This window comes from Heteronotia binoei, chromosome 8 (genome assembly GCF_032191835.1).
Source record: "Heteronotia binoei isolate CCM8104 ecotype False Entrance Well chromosome 8, APGP_CSIRO_Hbin_v1, whole genome shotgun sequence".
Classification (NCBI taxonomy): Eukaryota; Metazoa; Chordata; class Lepidosauria; order Squamata; family Gekkonidae; genus Heteronotia; species Heteronotia binoei.
In genome coordinates this window covers 30280108-30307037 of record NC_083230.1, presented here as the reverse complement: position 1 = coordinate 30307037, position 26930 = coordinate 30280108, and the positions used below count along the sequence as shown (strand labels likewise).

The 26930-nt window shown below is 41.5% G+C and overlaps 1 protein-coding gene across 2 annotated transcripts in view; it reads left to right on the top strand.

Annotated features, from left to right (window-relative positions):
- Positions 1 to 26930, top strand: part of MET (MET proto-oncogene, receptor tyrosine kinase) — a 172632-nt gene that overhangs the window by 61835 nt on the left and 83867 nt on the right. For both annotated transcript variants that reach the window (XM_060244858.1, XM_060244856.1), the window contains one exon: positions 10805 to 10996. In XM_060244858.1, coding sequence (XP_060100841.1) covers positions 10868 to 10996 — 129 coding nt within the window. In that variant the 5' untranslated portion in view covers positions 10805 to 10867. The remainder of the gene's footprint in view (positions 1 to 10804; positions 10997 to 26930) is intronic.

Sequence of the window (26930 nt, the reverse complement as noted above, 5' to 3'; positions counted from 1 at the left end):
GTCTCTGGCTTACTTTTGGCCTTGGGGCAAGATGGAAAGGTATGAGAGCCGACAGAGTGGGCATTCATGTTGAAGTGTGCAGGGCTTTCTGCTATAGAACCCTTGGAAGGTAAACTCCCAGCAAAGTGGGTATTTTTGAACCCCCTGCCCTGCTTAACCATAGGAACTAACATTGCCAGATAGCCAGTGAACAACATGTCCACTGTCAGACCTCTCACCTTGGTTTGGCCATGCTGGGGACATAATTTGCATCAATAATTGGGAATAAATCTGATCCCACAGCAAGGATGGGTTCATAGACACCCACATGCAAAAGGCTTCATCATATCGTATCCAAGCAGGGCCAGAAAAATCCATGTAACCTTTGATTGTGGCAGACCCATTGTGCACCCCCAACCAGACTGAGGCTGCACTTGTCCCATGCCCCATGGCCATGAAGTGAGTGACGTGTTATAATACCCAGTATATGAGTTCCCACCTGTGAGTGAGTGACAGAAGCACCAGGCTGTCCATTTGGCCCCCTTGGCCAAACAGGCCAACCAGATTGTGTTTGGTGTGACTTACCTCCTGGTTGGGAAGTACAGTGCCTGTCAAGGATGGCCTTATTTACAGGGTCATCCTGCTCCTGATCCATGGAAATGTCCTGGACTATCCTCTTTGCTGACTTTTTAGGAGCATTACCCTGGCCCTTCTTGGTAACCTGTATGAATAATGGGGGGGGGAATATGTTATTATTCAATGCTGTTATGGTGTGCAGGCACCACTAACCAGTATTAACTGAATAGGAAGGGGAGGGCTGTCAGCTTACAGTCACTAACAAAGCCTTTTTAAATTCACGCTCCTCAAGTGAAGAAAACCAGCTCCTCTGATCCCGACACGTGCTCACCCTGCACAGCCCCAGCTTGGAGGGGTGGGGTGGGGACTTCCCTGTATGCATAAAAACAGCTGTTGAAATCACTGACATGGACCTCAAAGATGTCGCAAGGACCCTGCCATTAGATTAAACAGTAGGCCGCTTAGGCTCCAGCCTAGGTAACCCAATTAGTGCTTGGAGCTCCATCCGTGGAGTAGGGGTGTGCATTCGGTAAAGACAAAATGTGGGGGGAAAACCCCCACAAATGTCCTTTTTGGTAATTTTAGGCTTTCATAAAGCCGAGTCAGATTCTCTGATCTGACCTGGTAGCTGAATTAAGCATACCAGAGAAAAAGCCAAAAAAATCGGCTTTTTTTTTCTTTGGGAATCAGGAGGATGGCAGGGGGAAGGGGAGAAGAATATTCCTTCCTTGCGTACTTCAGGGGAATCTTTCATCTTCTTTTGTCTCTACAATTAGAATCCATTAAGAGGTGAAATTCTCAGTGTGTTCCTCAATCACTCAGCCATCAAGTTAACAACTGTGGGTGTGAACTCAATCAGGGCAATGGGGGAAGAGTAGGGATTTGTTGCAGCAAGTTTTATTTTGCTGCAAATAAGAATAAATGCTCTAGAATGGTTAATATTTATAATTTCACAAATCCTCAGGAATAGATTAGCAAAGGAATGGACTTCTGAAATAAACCAATAACTAAAAACAAGGCTAGTATGTAATTACATAAATTATTTATCATGCCTTTGTGTTTCCTTTAATTACACAGTATAGTTAAATTGCTTTCCTTTGTAAGGCCTAGCAGCCAGCAGGAAGGGGGCTGGGGAGGGAGAGATGGACAATCTGGCCAATTAGGGCCAAAGATGTGCATGTCAGTCACAGGGGATTTTTCACATTTTGAAAATCTTCTGTGCATGGCCAGAGAGCATTACCCTGCTGCTGAATTCCTTGAACATTTCTGAAGGAATACCCCTGACTCCTGTCTGTCCCTGGCTGCAGGAAGAAGACATCTCCTGGTTTGCCTGGCAATGCTTAAAAATATTTTCCTGTTAGGTCTTTTTAAATTTGCCTAATGGGTTAAAGGGAGGGCTGTTAAGCGGGGGCTGCTTTGGGTTTGGGGGGAAGGCTTCCCTTGCCTAGGCATTTTTTAAAAAGTTTAATTGCTTTGTTAGGGGGCATGGTTTTGACTTCCAGAAGGTTGTTTTTCAAGGGCAAGATGGTTGGTCTGAGAGTAGTTCAGTGGGTGCTTCTGAGTTTTTACAACTTAGTTAGGGCTATTAGTAGGCTTTTTAAAATAAATAGGTTCTGAGACAGGACATTCTTTGAGTAACATTGTTGGAATAGAGCTTTAGCACTTCCCCTGTAAGTAGGCCAGATAAGATCTTAAAAGCAGAAGATCTCCAGGCCCCACCTGGAGGCTGGCAACCTTAATTTAAGCAGCTGTTTTCTCCAGGGGAGCTGATCTCTGCTACATGGAGAGCACACCAGCCCTCACCTGGAGATTGGCAACAATGGTTCCCCAGGAAATCCCTCCTACCCAATTTGGTCTGTGTCCTGTTGTTTGTTTTTTGGCAATGGCATAGTAGCATTGCCTCTGCTGGGCACATGCACTAGTTCTGCTGCTGACTGAAAAGACACTGTTTTTTAGGTGAGAGATTCTCTTATTTGACCTTAGGCATTCCCCCCCCCCCCCATAGAAACCAATGGAGTTTTTGCAACCATTGATTTCAATTGGGATAGGGCACCCTCTTTGGGTGCCGATAGGATTGGACCCCCTGGTCCAATGTTTTTGAAACTTGGGAGTTCTTTTGGAGAGAGGCTCCAGCAGGTACCCAGCAAATTTGGTGCTTCTCGCTCAAACCTCCTCTCCTCCCAGCCCATGGAATGTACTCTGAGGGATTTTGCGATTGACTAAAATGGCCCTTAGAGTACAATAGAGCCAAAAAAAATTGGGAATACTGATTTTTTTCAGTTTTTTTCCCTCTACCAAATATGAGATTTGGCTTTCCAAGTGAATAACGATTTTTTTGTTTGTTTGTTTAATCAACGCAAAACCGATTTTTAACTATTTTTTTTCCATACACACCCTTACTGTGGAGGGTGACAGGAACTACATTCTTCGGGCGTTTTCGCACTGACCTTCTAGTGGTGCGACCACCCTCTTCACACCGGAGGATCTACCCGGATTTCGCACAAGAAGCGCCGGCACACCCAAAAGAGCCGGCGACTTCCGTCACGAAACCCGCTCAAACGTTTTCCTGCTTCTTGGCGGTTTCCGTTTGAGCGGGTTTCGCGACGCAAGTCGCCGGCTCTTTTGGGTGCGCCGGCGCTTCTTGTGCGAAATCCGGGCAGATCCTCCGGTGTGAAGAGGGTGGTCGCGCCACTAGAAGGTCAGTGCAAAAACGCCCCTCATGCTTTTTGCCTCTCCTTTTTAAAATTTTTGTAGCTTCGGAATTTTGCAAAACTCACTTGCCTTGGGTGCACCACGAGGAAATATAGTGAGCTGCCAAACCTGCCTTTTGTATGTTGGTACAGCTCACGCTGAAAGTAAAATGGAAGTAAACAAGCTTTTCCTACCATTTTGTGCTCATAACTTTGCATTATGTAAGAGTTCTGTGAATTTTATCATTTATACCATGTTTGTTGGTGGTCTAGACCAGGCTGTAGACTGTTACTGGTCCCCAACCCCCAGGCTGTAGACTGTTACTGGTCCATAGCCTGTTAGCATCTGGGTAATGAGTGGTATAATTATTTCATTAGATATTACAACGTAGTAGTAATAATAATAATAATAAGACAATGGATTTATATCCTGCTTTCCACTCTGATTTTCAGAGTCTTAGAGTGGCTCACAATCTCCTTTCCCTTCCTCCCCCATAACAGACACCCTGTGAAGTGGGTGGGGCTGAGAGAGCTCTCCCAGAAGCTGCCCTTTCAAGGACAACTCTGCGAGAGCTATGGTTGACTCAAGGCTTAGCTTCTGAGATCTGACAAGATCAGGCTTGCCTGGGCTATCCAGGTCAGGGCTTCAATATCTTATCTTCTTTTCTGTGATTAACACATCTGGTCTTGGTAATTTCTGTACTGTACCTTAAAACTTATTACAAAGGAACTGGACAGAATACGATTGCATGGGCCCATTATGTCTGTATCTGAATCAATACTATTTACTTAGTGCTAATGTACTAACCAGATTACAAGAACTGATGCAGTGGTAATCAATATATATAAAAATAATAGTATGAATGATTTTGGCAGGAAAATAGGCATTGCTTTTCATTTTTCATTCACTAACTACACCAACATTTGTCTTTTTAAAAATCTTATACAAATGTGCACATTTTTCTATTTTTTAAACATCTGTAATTAGACTTGATACATTTTAAGTGTTCTTGGAAACCTTTGAAGTGAAATTTATGTTTTATTCTAATACAGATATCTAGGGTTAATTTCTGAGTTTAGGGTCAGACATTTTTGTATTTATGTGCATGTGTATGTGCACGTGTGCACAATTGTGTGAATGTGTGTACACCTGGAAGTCATGGTGACTTCTGGTGAGTGACACTTACTGGGGACCTGGAAGATATTCAGGGAGGTGACTGAATAAAGCCTGCCAACCGCTGGCATTCCAGGAGGTCTCCCATCCAAGTGCTTGCCAGAGTTGACCCTGCTTATCTTCTGAGATCTGATGAGATTGGGCTTGCCTGGTCAGGGGTTAGGGTCAGACTTTTGACATTCAGGTTTGCATTAGACCACAGGTGTCAAACATGCAGCCCGATGGCTGGGTTAGGCCCCCGAAGGACTCCTGTTAGGCCTCCTGAGCAACTGTCATCTGCTTCCTTCTCTCTTTCTTGCTTCCTGCTGCATCACAGCTTGCTTTGCCAGGCTTGTTCAATTGCACAGGAGCTACGGAGCAAAACCTCTGTTTTCTTCATTGGCTGGCCAGCACATGAAGCAACTTATATAGAAAAGCTCGCAATGCTCAGCCATTTCATGTTTCCCCCTGCGTCTTAGGCTCAAAACACTGACCATGAGATTCCTGTAATGAACGTCAATAAATCAAATGTAGGTTTGCAACTTACAGACACACATCTGAAAAGCATACTCAAGATTGCTACAGCACATTTTTCCAGATTTTGATGCAATCATTCAGAGCATGAGGTGTCAGTTATAAGAAACTATTAAATAAGCAAAATATTGCAATAGTGCTAATCTTTTAAAGCATATTTTAAGTTTTTTTAAAAATCTTTAATTGTGTATGTCAGGGGTGGCCAGTGGTAGCTCTCCAGATGTTTTTTTTTTGCCTACAACTCCCATCAGCCCCAGCCAGCATGGCCAATGGCTGGGGCTGATGGGAGTTGGAGACAAAAAACATCTGGAGAGCTACCGTTGGGCACCCCAGTGTATTTTCTTTATAACGTTTATATCTCTGCTACTTGGCGTTACATTTTATGACACAAATGGCCTGGATCGACACGGTCTCATTTATGTCAGATCTGGCCCTCAACACCCCTGCATTAAATGATTGACATGATATAGTGGATTAGAGTGTCAGACCAACCAAGACCTGGTCTACTCTCCCATGGAAGCTCGACAGGTGACTCTGAGTGCATTACAAACCTTCAGCCTTACAGGGTTGTTGTAAGGATGAAGTGGCGAACAGGAGAATGATATGAAAGCCACTCTCAGTCCTGATCAGGGAGAAAAGTGGGAAGTAAGTAAAATATGAAAATCATAACCATTTCCAGAAGCACAAGTGGCCTCTCATTTTAGACCTCAGGTTTTTCTAAATACAAGTTTTGTGTCTGGTGAGGCTAAACAATTTGATTTTGTAGCTTGGGTCCTAAACAACACATGTAGTGCTAGAAGAAGGCTACTTCACTTTCTTTCACCTCTCACTGCAGCCTTCTTTTAGGGACATTCCCCCTAGTAATTCACATTAAGGCCAGTGGATCTGAAGTAACAGCTTGGAGCACAAGCTAGAATGGGGAGGTGGGGAGAAGAAATGGCAGAAATTCTTCCCCACCCCTGCAAACAGAAGAACTGTTAGAGGAACTGTTCTTGGCTTCAGGCTTGTATTAGGTTGGAATGAAGGGAGGTAGAAGAAGAAGAAGAATTGGATTTATACCACTCCCTTCTCTTGGGGTTTCAGACTGGCTTTCAGACTCCTTCCCTTCCTCTCCTCACACTACTGTGAGGTAGGTGAGGCTGAGGGAGCTCTTTCAGGAACTACTCTTGAGAGAACAGCTCTGAAAGAACTTGTTACTGACCCAAGATCACCCAGCTGCTGCATGTGAAGGAGTGGGAACCAAACCCAGTTCTCCCAGATTAGTCAGTGCTCTTAACCAATATACCAAACTGGCATGTTCCTTTGAATAAAACCTGTCTGTGTCAATTTCTTATTAAAAGCGTTTCATTGTCTAAAGTTATTTTTAATTAGTGAATTAAAATTAAATTTTGTCCTGAGAATTTCGTGTCAGCCTTTGAGATAACTGGGAACACATTAGAGTGCCACAAAACCAGGTTGGGAATTGCTGCCTTTGAAGACCAGGATACATTTGTGAAATTGATATAGACTACAGCTGTAAATGCTTTACAAGTATTTTTGAACAGCAAAAACTAGTAAACATAGATGCAAAATAATTTCCAGCAAACCGAAAATCATTATTAGGAACAAACAAAACATAATTTGTGACTTCACGTCCATGGAATAAATGCAGTTGTCTGCACCTTATAACATTCAAGTTTAGCTTTATTTCATAGGACTTTTTTTCATAATGAGTCATATGCGGACTTTGTGCTTTACTCATGTACAAGGGAGGAGAGAAGTAACTCCAATCCACATACCAGTAAAAGTCCTGCTGAATTACAATATTTGTGGGATGTGTCACTGGAATTTGGCATCAGATATACGAATGTATAATCCACAGATAATGGGCATTTTTTATTTTGGCAGTCAAGTGAGTAGTTTAGAGAATATGTGCAAGAAGGGAAAGAGATTAACTATTTCCTCAAGGCTGAAGTCAAAGAAGCCTCTTAGGATTCAAGCAGTACAGTTGTTATCCATGGTGGAATGCCTGATAAGATTTTAGGTAAATAGATGAATATGCTTAAATTTATTGAGATGGCAGCATTTTAAAACTCAGTACCCATTGTTCATATAAAGAAAATCTTGCATTTCTAGAGTCATCAAACATACATTAAATGTGTAGTTATAAAAATATACTTCTTGAGCAGGTGTTGACAACTACAGTGGCTCTTACAAGCTGCTGACATCCTTTTCCTCCCTTTCTCTTATATGGTAACTGGAAAAAAGCACAAAGGAAGAAAGCCCAAAGGAAGAAAACCATGGACATACCATAAGATGCACTCCCCCCCCCAAAAAAAAAAGTGGGGGGAAAAGTGTGTGCGTCTTATGGAGCGAAGGGATGATAGGACGTACCTTCCTCTGGGGGGGGGGGGCGATCCGCTGCCTCCACCTCTGATCCCGGCGCTTGCTTTAAGCATTAGAGCTGGAGCCAGGCAGACAGGCACAGAGGAAGCACCCGCCCCCTCCGCAAACCCAGCGCTTCACGAGCGCCAGCTGCGGAGGGGGCGGCGTGCTTCCTCCGTGCCTGTCTGCCTGGCTGCAGCTCTGATGCTTAAAGCAAGCGCCGGGATCGGATGGCAGAGGGAGCAATCCTGGCGCTTGCTGTAAGCGTCAGAGCCGGAGCCAGGCAGACAGGCACGGAGGAAGCACGCTGCCCCCTCCGCAGCCGGCGCTTGCGAAGCGCTGGGTTTGCGGTGGGGGCAGCTGGAGCAATCCCAGCGCTTGCTGGAAACAGAGCTGGAGCCAGGCAGGCAAGCGCGGGGGAATCGCTGGAATCGGAGGTGGAGGCAGCGGATTGCCCCCCCCAGGAGAAAGGTGCGTCCTATGGTCCAGAGCGTCTTATGGACCGAAAAATACGTAAATGCTCACAGGAAAAAAGCCCACATGGAAACATGCCCACATGGAAATAAGCTCACATGGAAAAAAGCCCATACTGAAAGAAGCCCACATGACTGAAATGGAACAAGGAATTAAGAGCATTGTGAAATCCCTCACAACAGTTTATAGTCTCTGGTGACCATTCCATTACCTCCTCCTCACTCTGGCCTTTCTTACCCTTATTGTCCATGAGCCTCATGAAAGTGAAGCAGGGCATGGAGCTGATGGGCCCCCAGAAGTCCTAAAGTGTGACGTCCATATTGAAGAAGTTGAAGGCCTGGCAGGTCAAGCTCTGGATGGGGCCCCAAGTATTCCATACCAGGGCCTGCACGAAGCTTAGCAGTGAGAAGAGCAGAAGAACCAGCCAGTGCCATCCATAGACATGGCTCAGCATCAGGACCATGCATGGGGGTCCTGCCAGCAGCAAAGCTTGGCTGCAGGGCGCAACTTTCGATATACCTGTTGCCGCTGCTGCTACTGGTCTCCAAAGCTGGGCATGTTGGTGATACGGGGGATGTGAGGGGGAAGCAGGCAGAAGCTGTTGCAAGACAGCCTCCCACTCGTCGGGATTACTCCAGTCTAAGCCCATTGCCAGCAAAGCAGCAAGAGACAAGCTTCAGCCATCCAGTGCCCAATCCTAGTTTAACCCACAACGAGCTCCATAGTATAGGCCAGGGGTCCTCAAACTACGGCCCGCGGGCCAGATGCGGCCCGCTGAGGACGTTTATGCAGCCCACCGGGTTATGGCAAAATCAGACCAGAAGTGACGTTCGACCTAAACTCACGTTAGCAACGCACACTTCCGGCACTGGGCTGAGGTGGCGGAGACAGAGTGCGAGGTGATACCGAGGTGAGGTGAGTTCCCAGGCCGGGGTGTGTGGTGTAGGGAAGGGAGAGAGATGCAGAAGACGGAGAACTGACAGCCCGCGGCCTTGTACAGTAACGGCAGTCCGGCCCTCCAACAGTCTGAGGGACAGTGAACTGGCCCCCTATTTAAAAAGTTTGAGGACCCCTGGTATAGGCAATCAACAACTGGGAGTTGGGCTCTAGCAGAAAAAAGGCCCTGGTTTGTTGTAAGCACATTCTTAGTAAAAACCTAGCAAGTACTCTGATGACTTTATACCTCTGGCATACTGATACTGTGAGATGCTGAGATGAAGTTGGTAGCAAATAACATTTCAAAAATTGATTTCTAGCTGAAACTTGAAAATATTGTCATTCTGGCTTGCTATTTAAAAAAACTGCTGTGTAAGCTTTGGAATTTAATGGACATCTGCATTTGCCGCTTCAATAAGCATTTAGTCTTGCAATAATCTACTTTTAAAAAATCTTTAAACAATGAAGAAAAATGATCACTAAATTGATTATAAAAGACAGCAATTTTTTGTTATTTCTGGTTTCTTTGTGTGCTGCTTTATGCAACTGCTAGACAGAAGCTTGTCACATACTTTGATATTGAATTTCTCATAGAAATCTAAATGGTCTTTGTTTATTATCTGGAATGCAAGATGAAGCATCAATAGTAACTGAATTCTCAGTTAATAGATTTCCATTGAATTGTCAGTATAACATAGATAGGCTCTTTTTCTAACAACTAATTTAGGGAGTACTTTTCCTGAAAAGAAAGACATGTATTTCCTGTTATTGAATAAGAGGATTAAAAATGAACAAATAATCTATTATGATAATAGCCTTGAATACTATAAAACAGTATTGACAAGTTTAAATTTTAAGTAGCAGGAAGTCAAAATATTCTTAGCCTAATTACCGTATTTTTCACTCCATAAGACGCACCTGAACATAAGACGCACCTAGTTTTTAGAGCTGTTTGTGTGAATTTAGAGGCATTTGTGTGAATTTTTTGCAGTATTCGCTCCTTAAGACGCACACACTTTTCCCTCCACTTTTTTTGGGGGGGGAAAGTGAGTCTTATGGTGCAAAAAATACTTAAATTCCCTTGATATCCCTGTACTTTTGCTTCTTGACAAGCCGAACCCTTCTGGTCTTCATGTAATAAAAATAAAATGGATAAGTACAAATGAGACATTTGAGTATAGCTGTTGTTTGGAATTGTGAGGCTAAAAGATTACAATGGTCCGTCTACTCTTGTTTTCAGTTGTTATAGAGTGAAGTTCGTCAATGCATTTTTGTTTATTCTGAAGGAATTTCAGGGCTTCTTCTAATCTTGTTTGCTACATACAGTAGCAGACAGTTGCTTAGTGTCACAAATGGTTTTCTTAAACAGTTGTTCCCCAAAACTAAGAAGAGGTTTAATGAATAATTTTCAGTATATTGGGAACCAGGTATTCATTGACTGCATTGGTGCTGAGAGTGCCTTACTCTAAAATATATGTAATGTTTAATGACTTGTTTGGAGTCTATATTTTGAAGTTTGTTAAATGTGGGTACATAAATAGATTAGTAACTTTCAGATCACCCCTTAATGGCCTTAGAACCACATACCTGCAAGATAGCCTCTCTTGCTTTGTGCTTTGCTTATTTAAATAAAGCCTCCCAAAGGTGCCATCCTAAAAATGGGTATGACTGGCAGTGACTCATTCATGTGTGTGTTCAGTGATGACTCCCACCTTGCGGCGTGGTCTGCCTGGGGAGGTCAGGAAGGCTCTCCTGCACCTACCTTTCCTCAAAATGTGCAAAACAGTTATGATCAAGAGGGCGCATTTAAACAGAAATTAGAACTGTATTAGAATTATATAAATGTGTTTTAAATAGTTTTCTGCTTGCATCGTTCCCTAATTCTGTAATTGTATAACCAAAGTAAATAAAATAAATAAGGAAATGTATTTCCCTTAATCTATGGCATACTGATTTTGTAGCAGAGTAATGTAATGAAACAATTTTAGATTGTATTTCCAACAGGAGATGTGCATCCACTTTCAAAGCAGCCTCTATCTGAGGTCTTCCTGTTTGCTTGCTTGCTTTCGGTCTCATAAAACATCTAACTTTCTTACAGTCTTTTTCGAGAAATGCCTCTTCTTGTGGAGCGCAGGATGATGAGTATCGAGTGGAGGTTACAATGGCCTTGCAGCGGATTGACTTGTTTGCAAAACAGTTCAACAGTGTCTTGTTAACTTCCATATCTGTCTTCACTAAAGGAGATCTTACTATAGCAAACCTTGGGACATCTGCAGGCCGCTTCATGCAGGTAAGTGATGCTACTGGTTCATCTTCTTTTAATGGTTTTACCAATGTGGTAGGAAATGAAATGATAATTAGGGATTGGGAGGAACAGAAGTCTGATTTTATCAGGAATGTACTTTACTGAGAACAAAATATTTACTGAGTTGTATGAATTAACATTTTATCTTCTCCCCATTTACTTCCTAATGCCCTACCATATTTGGGTTCAGCGACTGATTGTTACTGCTGCAGAAATGATGCATACTTTCTTTTCTCTTCTTGAGGTCCTTCCTGCTTTAATTTGTAGCTAGCTGTCCCTTTGAAGCAGGGTGATGGCATTGTTCTTCTTAAACAGATACATTCCACATAATCATTTGGTTCACTCAGCAGCCAGTGTGTCTACTTTGGCAGCTGATTCATAAAGTAGTTTTATACAGATTGCAAATTGATATGTGCCACAAAGCTTCTATAGATCAGTTGGTGGGTTATTTGGAAAATTTATAAGCAACCCGTGTAGAGATCTGCCATTTGTTTGATCTATACTAGGAGAAAGTTCTATTTCATGAGGTCACATTGAGTAGCCTCTTTGCTGTGGGAGGAAATTCATATCTAGTCTCCATGTTGTGGGACAGTACAATATGAACTAACCCTTCTAATACTAGGGAGTATCTGATCTCTAGTGAACAATCTAGAATAGATTGCAAGATGTTTGTCAGGGGACAGTTGGACCATCTCTCTCCATATGAACCTGCATGCCAGCTGTACTCTTCCTTCAAGTTGTTGTATGCCACCCCCCCTAGGAATACTTGTTCTTCTTCAACCTAGGATCATGATATTTCAGTGTATTCCCAGTGTTTCCTGTGAATTGGCATGCCTGAGAAGGGCAGAAAGCTACAACCTCGAACGGCTTTTTAGAAAGAGACGTAAGGCAGAGAACATTTTACTGATTCTTAAGTGCTTTTTTGATCATATTGATGAGGTTTGACTTGGAATTTCTATTATGGGTGGTATTTCCATGGTGTTAAGGTATCTTTTGATGCCAGCTAGAATATTTGCTGTAAGCTACGTTGATCTCTATGGATAAAAGTCAGTGTACATATTTTAAATAATAAATGTTTAAGTTGAGTGTGTTATTCCAAGAAAAAAGAAAAAGTGCTGAACCATGATAGAAACTCTGCTGGTTTTTAATTGAAGCTTTTCACAAACGAAAGCAAACTTGGCTGCTTGCTTCATCCATGTGCATTTTGGGGTTTGCAGCAAAATAATTTGCATTTTATTTTCAGACTTTCTGCATATTATTGAGTCATAGTCACAGTGTAATCCCTTGCATAGCTTCTCCAGTCTAAACCCATTGAAATCTGTGGAATCTGGGTTGACTAGAGTAATTAAGTAGAAAACTATATAGGGAATAGAATCCTAAGAGTTGGCTGTATGAAGACTGGTAGCATCAACAGAATGTATTCTTTCTACAAAGGGGTCTCATGAATTTTGTGCATTTAACAGAAAAGATTTGCAGTAACTTCTACAGAAGTGCAACCCATAATATTTCTTTTTCCTTACTACAATTGCCTTATTATTCATTCATATCTTGGGCTAGAATTCCGCCCCCCCAGCATTTTACTCGCCCACCAGCCATACAGAACACTAAAGAACCTAACACAATGCTTTCAGAACACATTTCCTTTTCTAAAGCCAGCAAAGGGATCAAAAGGAATGCTGTTGCCTGAGATACATATTGCCGGTAGCAGAAATGTTCATATCCAGTGGCTTTGCTTGGATTGAGTTACAGAGCAAAATTATCATCAAGATCATACTATAATAACCCATGGAGCTCTCTTTTTCTTTCTCTCCCCCCCCCACCCCGAGCAGCCCCAGGGCCTGACACATCCAACAATAAAGAACATAAGGCCTGCCTCTAATGCTTAGTAACAGCACCCCCATAAAACCTATCCTTACCACATCTTGCCCTTGAGATAATATGATAGGAAGTGCAGAAAAGTGCATTGTCTCTAGGACAGAAGAATCATAGCATTTTCAGAATGATGTATTCTTACATTAGATCCCCCCCCTTTCTTTTTATTACACAAGTAGTTGCACAGGAAATCCTTTCAAATGTGTTCATTATTTAATTTCCTAGTGCAGCAGATAAGGAAATATGTTGCTATTTCATATTTCTGTGCAATTAATAGTTATTTCATAGTTTTGTGCAATGAATAGAATGTGTTGTATATAAAGACCAGTGTATGTGTGTTTTCATTTTTCTGAGTTGCAGTTGCTTAACTTCAGATAGCAAAATAGTTACATAATTTGTTAGCTCAGTGTTCTCTCTCCCGGTTTTGAACCTGCTGACACAAGCAAGCCAAGATTTCATAAAGAAGAGTTGGTTCTCCCTCTGAAGCAGTCGGACATCTTGTGGGTGATTTCCCATCCGACTTGTAGGGAGGCAGGAACAATTTTTCAACTTCCTGTTCCTGCTGGGAGTCACCCATTGTCCTCAGTTCATTTCCTGCCTCAATAGGGAGAGCATCTCATCAGATTTTGCCTTATCTTTGTGTCTCTTAGTCTTTTTCCTTCAGTCTACCAAGTTCTTCTTTATTCTATCTTTAAAAAAAAAATCCTTACTTTTTCTAGAGTCTCCTTTCTTCTGTGTGTGCCTAATTTCCCCCCATTATTTTCTTTCTGATCCCGCCCACCTTTTCTGCCCACTCCATAGAGGCTTAGTCCCTGGAGCGCAGGCTCTGCTCTATCAGGCCATTGTTATTCATGCCGGTTAGCAGCGATGAGTTCCTCTTAGAAGGAGAGAAGGAAGTCCTCTGGGGAAGAGGAGTCAGCAAACACCAAGTGAGGTCCGCCGCAGCCTCCGAAGCGTCACAAACGCCACTTCACAGCCCAGCAGAAAAGCGCGCCAAAACTGTAAGCCAGTACGATGGAAGCAAGGCTTTATGCAGCAACCCAGGGCGAATTCCTGTTGCGGTGAGAGTTGCATTTCGGTGGGGCAGGGATCCCAAGCGGAGGCAGCGGCAAGCTCAGCCAGCTTTACACGTGACTTGTGAGTAGAACGGAGGGCAGACTTTTTATTACTGAGCAAAGGGAGCTTATTCCAGTCCTTATGCCTCACAATTTCCTTGTGTCCTTGAGGATCTTAAAGGGGAGATTCTGGAGCTGTGTAAAGTTAATGGTAAAAGAGGATGTCGTTCCCCCTCCTCCTCCTCCTCAGCTTCCCCACAAAGAAGGCCCAAAGGGAAAAATAAACATGCTTGGCCCACCAAGGCAGCATAAAAGCAGGGAAGCTTGCACAGATCTAGGTTTCCTCTTAGGAGTGATGAACAGCCAGTCAGGCAAAGTGACAGGGAGGAGGGAGAATTTTCTTCTGAGAAGGATGAGGGAGATAATAGAGGTGCCAGAGCCATCCCGCAGGTTCTTTAATGCTGATGAATACCAGTATCTGTTATCCAAGACTCTTGCAGCCTTGGATTTACACGATGATCCAGAAGTAGAGGAAAATAAAAACAAGTCCAAGAGAAGATATAAGGAAGGGGCAGTGAATTTTCCCCCAAGCAAACAGCATCAGAAAAAGCCTATCCTTTTCAATCATATTTTGACAGGCAAATGAGGGCTGAATGGAAAAGGCCCTGTGCCAACAAATATCCTGGCTTTTTGAGGAAGTTATATAATTTTTAATCATTTACAAATGAGTTTTTGCGGACTCCTCTTATTGATGCTTCAATCTCAGCATTACAAAACTCTGAGATGGTATCCGAAGATGGACACAGTATCCTAAGGGATCATCTAGACAAGAAATCAGAGTTTGCCCTTAAAAGAGTACATGAAGCCTGTACAATGATACTCAAAGTTTCTGCCATTGGGTCAGTGGTGGCCAGGGCATCCTAGTTTGGATGAGAAAATTGATCACTAAAATTCCTGAAGAAGACACACGCTCAATCGACGGTGCTCAGAGAGTTGAACAACCAGCATGTCCTCATTCGAACAGACAATGTATCAGCAAAGGCATACGTCAACAAACAAAGGGGGTCAAAGTCCAGAACATTACACAAGGAAGCCTGTCAACTCTTCAAGTGGGCACAATTTCACATAGCATCAATCAGAGCGGAACATATAAAAGGGACATCAAACACCCAAGCAGATTGGTTGAGCCGCCAGAGGATCGACCAAGGGGAATGGGCTCTGAGCCAGAGAGTATTCCAGGACATCATTGCACACTTCGGAGTTCCAGAAATAGATCTCTTTGCATCCCCACTCAACAATTTGAAGCGATTCTACTCCCACTATTTTCACCCAAAGGCAGAAGCCACGGATGCACTATTGACACCATGGCCAAAAGAGCTGCTATTCGCTTTCCCCCCGCTTCCACTGCTTCCCAGGCTCATCAGAAGGATAAGAGCACAACGGGCGGAGATAATGGTAGTAGCTCCTTATTGGCCGAGGAGAACCTGGTTCATGGACCTTCAGAAGTTATCGATCCAGAAGCCGTTGACTCTCAAGGTTCAACCAGACATGCTAAGTCAAGGGCTGATACTACATCCATGACCAGAGTGGCTGCGCTTGACCGCATGGAGATTGAGAGGTCAAAACTCCTACAACTAGGGTATACTAATCAAGTCACATCACCTTTGTTAGCATCCAGAAAATCATCTACACAAAGAATATATAATGTTGCATAGAAAGCCTTCATTAGATGGTGCCACAGAAAACGCCTCGACCCACTAAAACCAAAGATTGGTGATATCTGGTCGTTTATGCAAAATGGCTTATCCATGGGTCTCAAGGCAGCGACTCTACAGAGGCAGATCGCAGCAATATCTACGGTTCTGCCTGACCAAAATGGGGAACCAATATCAAGACACCCTCATATTAAACGTTTCCTGAGGTGCGTTACTCCTATCCAATCCAATCACACCTTTATTGGGATAACGAAAAGAGATATACAGAGACTTGTCAACCAAACAATCAGATATGTCTGTTCAAAGCATAAAAGGCTAAACTAAGATTAAGATCACAATAAAACCTGCTTAGAATAATTTGTAACAACTTCAGCCAAGCATTTGGCAACAGCTTTTGTGATATCGATTATGTTGTCATTTAATAGAAAACAGCAATCAATCCTATTTTCTTGAATGTAGGACAGTAAGGAAAGTCTATCTAACAGAACCTTTTGGAGATTAGTATACAGTTGGCTGTTCAATAAAATATGCTGGATGGATTCCGGTGAGCTTGGCCCACATAGACAATGTCTCTTGCTAAAGGGGACTTGAAGAAATCTCCCATAGAGAACATTGGAGGGAAATGCATTCATCCTAGCTAGCATAAAAGCTCTTCGATGTTGCGGATTATCTAGTTCAGATAAATATTTGGCCATTTTCCTGGCTGTCTGATCAAGTCCAAGTGAGGCAGGAGAGCAAGTATAAAATTGGACAGGACACAGTTTATGAGATTCTAGATCTAAGTATCTCTGTTTGATAAAGCTAAAATTATAAGATTCATCAGATAAAAATACATCATCAATTGCAATTCCCATGTGTTTGAGCTTCGACATGATCTTGCCAAGCGGCATTATAAGGGTCTCTTTTTAGGTAGTTGAGCAAGCTAGCTGGTTCAGCCCTATAAAATATCCGTAACCAATATTTAAAATCATTAGGGTTTGTAGAATCTTTCAGGATCAAGTGCCGTGTTCTACTGGAGAAAGTTTTCCTTCCAGACGTTTCGTTCTCAGCTGCGGAGAACATCCTCAGTGGCGTTGCAGCCGGAGCAGGCGCTCAGACCTTCTTGGCTGCTGTGCATGTACACTCAATGCACAGCAGCCAAGAAGGTCTGAGCACCTGCTCCGGCTGCAACGCCACTGAGGATGTTCTCCGCAGCTGAGAACGAAACATCTGGAAGGAAAACTTTCTTTAGTAGAACACGGCACTTGATCCCGAAAGATTCTACAAACCCTAATGATGTTACCAGCCGTGAAAACCTGAAATCTTTGATAACAATATTTAAAAGTTAGTCCAACCTTTGCTTCAATCAGAGATTGGCCTGTTTCTGAACAGATTACAAAATAAGTAACACAGTTGGGGATTCCTAAAAGTTGTCACAGAAATCCAGCCTGGATATTTTCTATATTTTGGTTCAGAGCATTAATCCACAGAGGGATACCATACAAAATCTGTGATAGTGTTTTAGCATTAAGAGCTCTGATTGCAGCAGGCAAATATTGGTTACCTTTTTATAATAAAGCTATTTAATTTGAGATGAAGAACAACTAGCTATATTTATTATTCTGTCATGGTGAACTGCCCATTTGAGATTGTAATTAAAGGTTATGCCCAAATATTTAAAACATTTGGATTGCTCAGTTTCCTGCTTGCCTATATACCATTTTTGTGGTCGCCAACTTTTAGAAAAGACCGCAACCTTAGATTTGGAATACTTTATAACAAGTGAGTTAAGCTGGCAGTAGTTGTTAAAAGCTTTCAGGTATCGCTGCAGGCCGACTCTTGTGCAGGAAAGTATAGTTGTATCATCAGCATACAATAATATTGGGACTGCGAGATCATTTAACTTAGATGGGTGCCCATTTATGGAACTAAGATATTGTGCCATATCATTTAAGAAAAGATTTAAAAGATGTGGGGCTAACACACACCTTTGTTTAACTCCTTTACAAACTGGTATTTTTTCAGTTAGGTGTCTTATAGATGAGAATTTTACCTGGCAAGTTGTATTTGTATGTAAATTCTTTAATAGATTTAACAGATGGGGATCTATATTAAGATCCTTTAGTTTATTCCATAGTTTGTTTCTGTCCACAGAGTCGAACGCACTCTTCAGATCTATAAAAGCTACATAGAGCTTCCCCTTTCTTGTATTCATGTATTTGTCGGCAAGAAAAGCCAATGTGACACAATGATCAATAGTAGATTTTTTTTGGAAAAACCTATTTGCTCTAGGCCAGCAATGTTTTTCGAATGTATCCAATCTGTCAGCCGACATTCTAAATGTTTTGCAGATAGTTTGCCAAAATAGATAATAAACTAATGGAGCAAAAATTCTCAGGAAGATTTAAATTACCTTTTTTATGGATGGGAACAATTATGGAGTTAAGTCAGGAATCTGGGACAGTTCCGTAATAGTCAATTAATGCAAATAAGTTGGCCAAAGGTTCAGACCACCAGAATTTTAAAAAAATAATCTTTTTAAAATCTCAGCAGGGAGACCATCAGGATCTGGTGCTTTGCCAACTTTTAAACCATCAGTTAACTCAATAATTTCGTCAGGTTCAACAGGAGGTCAAACAGGAAGATCAGAAAATACAGAAACATCTATAACAGTAGAGGGGATTACTTGATCTTCAAAAATCGTAGAATAATGGTCAACCCATGTTTGTGGAGAAATGTTAGGGTTGGCAAATGCTCTAGGCTTCATGCTGTCTGAAACTAATCTCCAAAAGGATTTACTATCATTGGATTTTATGGCTTAAAGAAATTGGTCCCAATTATATTAAAAATACTTCTTGTTTGCAATTACCTCTAAGAAGGATTTCTTACATTCTAAATAGTCATATAGCTTCTGTGGATATCTACCATATTGGGTTTCCTTAAATAAGGCTCTTAATTTCTTTTTGCAAGAATAGCAGTCCTAGTTGGACGTATTAGGACTACCTAATTTCACCACCTCAGCTTTAGAGCTGCAAAGATTAATCAGCAAGGCAAGTTCAAATAGGGCTTCAGCAACTGAATTTGAATTTGTAATTGCCGTTCCTAGTTTTTTAAACCTCCCAGACTTAAAAAGAGCAATGAAATCTCTTTCTTGATATAAAGACCACTTTATCCTTTTCATGACCTCACAAGAAACATTTTCATTTTGAGGACTTCCGGGATTAGGGAAATGGCGAGCTGACCTGTCTCTTTAACGGGGACAGACTGAAGCCTCTGTTCGGGGTAGGAAAAGGCTCTTTCTGGCCTTCTACCTACATCTCTCAGCTAGAGATTTGTCCAAGTTTTGCACAAAAACTCAGAGGGGGTTTACCTTGGCTGATAGAGAGCTCCGTTGGGGGCTCTTTTGAGGCTTTGAGGGGCCCCTGGAGAAGAGTGGCGTTTTCATCATCTACAGAGGCTTTCAGAGCCATTCAATTGGCATAAGCTTGGCAAGATCCTAATCTTCTTTGGGACTGGTGAACATCTGATAGTTGGAAAGATTGATGTTAAGCTGGATATCAGCGGAGAGGTACCGATTACAATCTTTCGCTCCGGAACTTTTTTAAAGCAAATAAAATAATTTTGGAAGGTGGGAAGGAGTGATTTAGAGAGAGGGAAAGAAGAAGAAAAGAAAGTTTGAATTTTGGACTTTGTTAAAAGAAGGATATTGCTAAAAACTGGGAAAGAAGTTATTGTTTGGATTACTTGCGGTCACTGAAGAATGTATCATCGTCACAGCTTTGCATTTCCTACAAGCAAAACAGGAAGTACGTCAAAGATCGTGAGATTTGGATATCATTGAGAACGGGACTTGGTGCCTAGCAAAGTAGGAAGTAATAAGGGAAGAGAGACTAACAAAGATCGCAAGACTTGGATACCATTGAAAATGTGATTTCATTCCTAGCAAAGAAGGAAGTAATAAGAGAAGAGAGACAAACAAGAAGAAGGCCTACACTAGGATTTTTTACTATAGAGAAATTGCGTTCACCATTTTGAAAAAAAATAAAACTTTTTAAATTAATATTTGAGCCTAGGAAGATCAAAGAGCAGCGAAATTAGGCTTATTTAAAAGGGCAAGCATTAAGCTATTGAATCTGATATTTGGATTTTGATTTTAAGATGCGTAAATTTTTGTGGGTTATTTTAATGTCAAAATCAAAAGCAACACGTGCAAGAGCTCTTTCCTTGGAAAAAATGCAAGACCAACTAGAAGCAATGGAAGCTAGGATAATGAAAGTAGTTGAAAAGATGTTAATAGCTTGTAAAAAAAGAACTTAAAAAAGACATTGGAGACTTTAAAAAGGAAATGAAAGACTTTAAAAATAAGGTGGTGGTGGTTAAGGAAAAAGTCCAGGCTGTAGAGTAGAAAGTTAAAGTGCATGCTTCTACCTTATTAAAGCTGCAAGAGAAGGTGACAATCCATGACTGCAGACTGATGGAAACCCAAATTTGTCTGAGAGGAGTACCTGAGGAGGAAGGAACTGACTTAAAGGGATATATTGTGAAAATAATTGCTGACTACTTGGAGGAAGATCCTGAAGGGACTAGAAATATGTATGACTTTATGTATAGAGTCAACTCATCATATGCCAAGAACAAAAAACTGCCAAGAGATGTAGTCATAAGATTTATGACAAAAGAAATGGTAGGAAAAATCTTGAACCAAAGTTTTCAAAAGATTCTGACAGTAGGAGAGAGTAGAGTTAGAATAATGAAAGAGTTGCCAAGACAAGTGATAAGTGACAGGAAATCTTACAAGAAACTGACAGAGAAACTGCGTGTTAATGGAACAAAATACAGATGGATAATACCTGAAGGTTTGAGTTTTGAGCTACATGGAAGAAGGATTACAATTACGAATGCACATGAGCTGTGTAGTTTCTATGAACAGAATAAAGACTTTGCACCATAATGGATTACAAATTATTATCTTGGAATGTAAATGGACTAAATTCACCTCAAAAAAAGGAAAGCAACATTTCATTGGATTAAAAAGCAAAATTGTAATATAATTTGTTTACAAGAAATCCATATACAACAAAAGGATTACAAATATTTATGGAATAAACAATTAGGATTGGAATTTTTTTCATTGGCAGAACAAAAAAAAGGGGGCGTGATTTTTTTATATTAATCAACAATTAGAGCCAAAATTGATATTTAAAGACAAGGATGGAAGATATGTGGCGGTAGAAATAATGATAAATGCAAAGAAAACGTTGTTATTAGGACTGTATGCACCAAATGGCTCAAAAGATGCTTTTTTCCAAGACATTACCCGACAGCTTGATGAAATGACTTATGACCAGATATTGATGATGGGAGACTTTAACGGAACAATACAGAACAAAATGGATAGGTCTGGACAAAAAAGTAACAACAAGGAAGAAAAACTGCCAAAATCTTTTTTTGAACTGGTTAAACAAGAAAATTTGGAAGATATCTGGAGAAAATTCAACCTGGAAGTAAGAGACTATACTTTTTTTTCAGCGAGACATAACACTTATTCCAGAATTGACGTTATGGGGTACTAAAGATTTGGGCCTCATAACTAAAAAAGTAGAGATTTTACCAAAGATAAGTGCTGATCATAACCCAATATTATGGATTACAAAATTGCAAAAAAAATCAAGAAGATGGAGATTAAATGAAGGTTTACTACAGAATAAAAAAATAGTGACATCTCTAGAAAACGAAACTAAAGCTTTCTTCCAAATAAATGATAAAGAAGATATAGAATTTCAGATGGTATGGGATGCTTTTAAAGCAGTAATGAGAGGAATATTGATTACTTTGAATAATAAAGATAAAAGCGCAAAAGAAAAACAGATGCTGGACATTCAAAATGAAATAAAGAAAAAAGAAGGGGAACTGAGAAAAAGGCCAGGGAAAAAGAAAATTATAAAGGAGATTACTATATTACAAACTCAAATGAAGACATTTGCTGAACAAAGAAATTGAATGGAATTTGAAAAAATTGCAACAGAAATCTTTTGAGGGTGCAAATAAGCCTGGAAAGTATTTAGCTTGGCAGTTGAAGAAAAAGAGAGAAAGTAAAACTATTAGTAAAATTGTGACTGGTGGAAGAGAGATAGTAGAGCAAGAAGGAATAAAAAGAGATTTTTTTAAGTATTATGCCAATTTATTTAAGGGTGTGAAAATAAAAAAAGAAAAAATTGAAGAGTACTTGCAAAATGTTAAAATAGCACCCTTAACGGAAAATATGAAGAAAATTTTGAATGATCCAATTGAAAAAATTGAAATTGAAGCAGCAATTAATGCAATTGGTATCGCACCTGGGCCATATGGATATAAGGCTAAATTTTTTTTAAAAATTAAAGAAGAATTAGTACCAAAATTACAAAAATTGATGAATGTGATAAGAATAAAAGGGAAAATACCAAATACCTGGAAAGAAGCTGTAATTTTGTTGATACCTAAAGAAGATAGAGATGTCACGAATGTACAGAACTATAGACCAATTTCATTATTAAATACTGAGTATAAGATATACACAAGAATCCTGGCAGAATGACTTAAACAATATTTGATGAACTTTATAAAGGAAGATCAAGCAGGATTTCTCCCTAAAAGACAAATAAGAGATAATATAAGAACAGTTGTTAATATTGTAGAATATTATGAAAAACATCCAGAAAAGGAAGTTGCATTATTCTTTGCGGATGCAGAGAAAGCTTTTGATAATTTGAACTCGGACTTTATGTTTGTAGTTTTGGAAAAGATAGAACTTCGAGAGCACTTTATAAGAATGATAAAAGCAATATATACGGAACAGAGGGCAAAGTTGTGTATAAATGCAGACCTTACAGATAATATGATGATTAGTAAAGGTACAAGACAAGGTTGCCCGCTTTCACCACTGTTGTTTATTATGACTCTCGAAATTTTACTGATACAAGTACAAGATGATAAAGAAATAGAAGGGCTAAAAATCAGAGGATCTATTTACAAATATAGAGCATTTTCTGATGACATAATGTTTATAACTGAAAACCCTTACAAGTAACACCTTTGTTGTTAACTAAGATACAAGCATATGGTGAATTGGTGGGATTTTATGTTAATAAAGAAAAGTCAAAACTTTTGTGGCTGGGGGGGGCTGTTTTTTGAGATAGAGGCACCAAATTTGCAGCTTAACTTCTGGTGCCTCTCCTCAACCCTCCCCCCATCAAGTTTCAGAATGATTGGACCAGGGGGTCCAATTCTATGGGCCCCAGAAGAAACTGCCCCTGTCCTCATTGTTTTCAATGGATGGAAAAAAGTAGTCCCTTTAAATGCCTTGCTTTTGCAAGCTATGCCATGAGTGAACCTCAAAGCAGAGAGTTCACCCAGAAGCATCACAGATTGCAAAAGGCACAAAAGAAAAAAGGCATTTAAAGAGAACCTTTTTTCCCTCTATGCCATGCAAAAGTCAGATCCTGGGCTGGCTTCTCTTTGCAGCTCAGCTAATACTGAGCTGCAAAAAGGGGCCAACCCCAGCCCAGGCAGCGCAGAGCAGCAAGAGAGGATCAGCTGGGGCTCGCTTGTGGTGTAACTGATCTGAATAAAAGCTGGGGCAAAATCAGTATTTTGAGGGCTCAGCAGTATTGGTAGCAGAATACAGATCTGTATTTGGCTTAAGTAATACTGGAAAAATACCGATCTTATTTTATTTTTCGGGTATTTATTCAGTTTGGTTTATACTGAACGCACACCCCTAGTGGTGGCAGTATTGGAGAACAGTGCTCAGAAAAGACAAAGGTGGCTTGCAAGCCACTGAATGAGTATCGTTGATCTAAAGCAGGGGTCCTCAAACTACGGCCCGTGGGCCAAATGCGGCCCGCTGAGGACGTTTATGCGGCCCGCCGGGTTATGGCAAAATCAGACCAGAAGTAACGTTCGACCTAAACCCGCGTTAGCAACGCACACTTCCGGCACTGGGCTGAGGCGGCGGAGACAGAGTGTGAGGTGATACCGAGGTGAGGTGAGTTCCCAGGCCGGGGTGTTTGGTGTGGGGAAGGGAGAGAGATGCAGAAGACGGAGAACTGACGGCCCGCGACCTTGTACAGTAACGGCAGTCCGGCCCTCCAACAGTCTGAGGGACAGTGAACTGGCCCCCTATTTAAAAAGTTTGAGGACCCCTGATCTAAAGGAAAGCAAAAACACAGATTTTGGCTGTTGTTTATCCAACTAGAGAAAACTGTATTTGACTCAAATAAATGTGTATAGCAAAGGATGCACATCAAACTACCTTCTTCCAATTACCATCTTCTGTTTTTAGTTTGGAGATTAAAAACAACTATCAACTAGGGAAAAGGTATGATAAACTCTGCACCAAGTACTAAAGGTAATTAAGTATTTGCCTTGGAAATTGATTTAGTCTACACTCAAGATAGTAATGTTAGATCTTCTAAGTGAATGATGGTATGGGAAGACGGAACTGTGTTTTTTTCTGTCGGAGCACTTACTGACCAGTCACACACACCATTGTTTTGACTAGACCAAAAGTGTTAATTTTGTGTTGGTCCCTGAATATCCCTTGACTTAAGAATTCATTAAATATTGTTGAGTTTCTGTTACAAAGCAAACTGCTAACAATTTTCACTAAGACAGCTGTCATGCATGAGAAGGAATAAAATAGTTTTACTTCCTCCCTTGCTGGGGTGACAAGCTTTCTTTACAACCCCCCCCCCCCCCCGAGTTTGCAGCTGTTTCTGCCTTTTCTATTGTGGCTGCCTTTGGTGTGTGGCTGGGAATGCAGTTTCTGAGTACAGCTGTTGGGTGCAAAGTGAATCAGGTATTTCCCATTGGTTGTGTGATTAGAATGTGTGATGCTCTCACACTGGGATTGTTATGGTTATGAAGCTGAATTCACAGTAGGTGAAATCTGGGCGTAGCTCAGTGAATTAATAGGAGCTCTGCTGACTTGCACCAGATGAACCTTACTTATGTATAACTTGCTTTAATTATAGACCCTTATTTTTTTTTAGTTGGTCAGTCATCAAAACTTTCCATCATAAAGAATACCATGGTCTCAGCATCCATGCATTTCTCCCTATAAAGTGCTTTCCCCCCCTTAAAGAACTGTATTTTCTTCCAGTTCAGCATCTGTTTCTAAAAACAGTAGTAGCAAGTGTTCTGAAATAATAACAATTTCCCACATCAGTTCCATAATAAACAGAGAATATTAGCTCAAGAAAGGTTACCATATTTCAAGCTGTAGTTTGAACATGCAAACAGCCAGTATTCTTGTGATAGAAAACTGCCCAGGGGGAAAAAGGGGTTTTACATATGACTTTAGTGAAGGAGAAACTGATGCTAAACGTAAACAGCAGTCTAAGATAAGAAATTTGAGAGCTTTGGACAACTGGGGAAGATTTTCTGGCTTTTGCCCCTCCCTGTTTAGGTACTTCAAAAAGCAAAGAACTTTGGGCAGCCCCGGCTCTAGGGGTTCTGCCGCCCCAATCAGAACCCTGCACTGTTGCCCCACCCCCCGACTCCAACCCGAAAATGACATCATTGTGGCGGCGCACCCCCTTGCCCAACCCCCTGCCCGCTTCACAGGGAGCTGAGCAGGGGCTGCCTGCCTTGTTCTTCCTTCACTCCAATCAGAGCGAAGAAAGGACGCTCTACCACCTCCCACTGCCCAGCCCTCTCTCGCTTTGGAGGCATCTGGGCAGAGGCTGCCTCATTCTTCCTTCGCTCTACTCGGAGTAAGGATCACTCAGCACGAATGGGGAGGGGATGCCCTCCTGCGGCGAGGTGGTGTCCTAGGCCGCCGCCTACCTCGCCGACTCCCACACGCCGGCTCTGACTTTGGATACTTTAATATACTAAGAAAAACAAGAGAGCAGCAAGTGCAAGGGCCCATAGGATATCTAAATTATTATTTTGTTTAGGTAATGTATTGTCAGTCACAGCTTAATCCTGACAAGACAGAAGTACTACTGGTGGGTGGAAAATATGACCTGGAATTTAAAGCGTCATCAACAGTGGATGAGCTTGCACTGCCTTTGAAAGAGCAGATTTGTAGTTTGAGAGTACTCTTGGACCAAGGCCTACTGCTGGATAAGCAGATGGCAGCTGTGGCCAAGAGTGCCTTTTACCTTTTTTTAAAAACATGCATGTGTGTGGGTGTGTATGTACAACTGGAAGTCATGGCGACCTCTGGTGACTGACCCCTACTGGGAGCATGGCAGATATTCAGAGAGTGGCTGAATAAAGGCTGCCCCTGTTCTTCCAACTAATGGTACTTCAAGAAGTCTCCCATCCAAGTACTTGCCAGAGTCAAGCCTGCTTAGGTTGATATCTGGTGTGATCAGGCTTGCCTGGGCTATTTAAAGTCAGGGTGCCAGGAGCGCCTTTTACCAGCTTTGACTGGTTAGCCAGCTGCAAAGTTTTCTAAGCAGAAAAAATCAGGCTGCCATGGTGCATGCCCTGCTTACATCTAGATTAGATTACTGCAATATGCTCTATGTGGGATTGCCCTTGAGAAGTATGTGGAAACTTCAGTTGATACATAATGCAGTGGACTGGAGTGGGTTGTAGAAACCATATAACTCCAGTCTGGGCCCAGTTCAAGGTGCTGGTCTTTGAAGCCCTATATGGTTTGGGATCAGCATACCTGAAGGACCACCTACCCTTATGAACTTGCCCAACCACTATGGTCATCTTCAGAAGCTCTGTTTTGGGTGTCCCAACTTCTGATGTTAGGTGCGTGGCAACCCAGGGTGGTAACAACAGAAAAGTCATGGCACCAGAATTCTAGAACTGTCTCCCCAGGGAGATTTGTCTGACCTCTTCTGTTGTTGTCTTCCCACCAGCCAGTATTTTGGCATTTCCTCAATGATCCCTCAATTGATAGCCAGTTGGTGACAGCCAGTTTGGTGCAGTAGTTAAGTGCTCGGACTCTTATCTGGGAGAACCGGGTTTGATTCTCCACTCCTCCACTTGCAGCTGCTGGAATGGCCTTGAGTCAATCATCACTTTTGTAGGAGTTGTCCTTGAAAGGGCAGCTGCTGTAAGAGCTCTCTTAGCCCAACCTACCTCACAATGTCTGTTGGGGAGGGGGGAAGGTAAAGGAAATTGTGCTTCAGGGTCATCAGAAAACATCAGGGGGGGAGGGAAATGTTCCCCTAAAGGTTTTCTGTATTGCCTTTTACTGTCAAATTTGTGACCATTAGTTTGTCTTATGCACATGATATGTATATTTGCAGATCTTAAAGTGACTATTCTAAAAGTGAATATCAAAAATAGGAC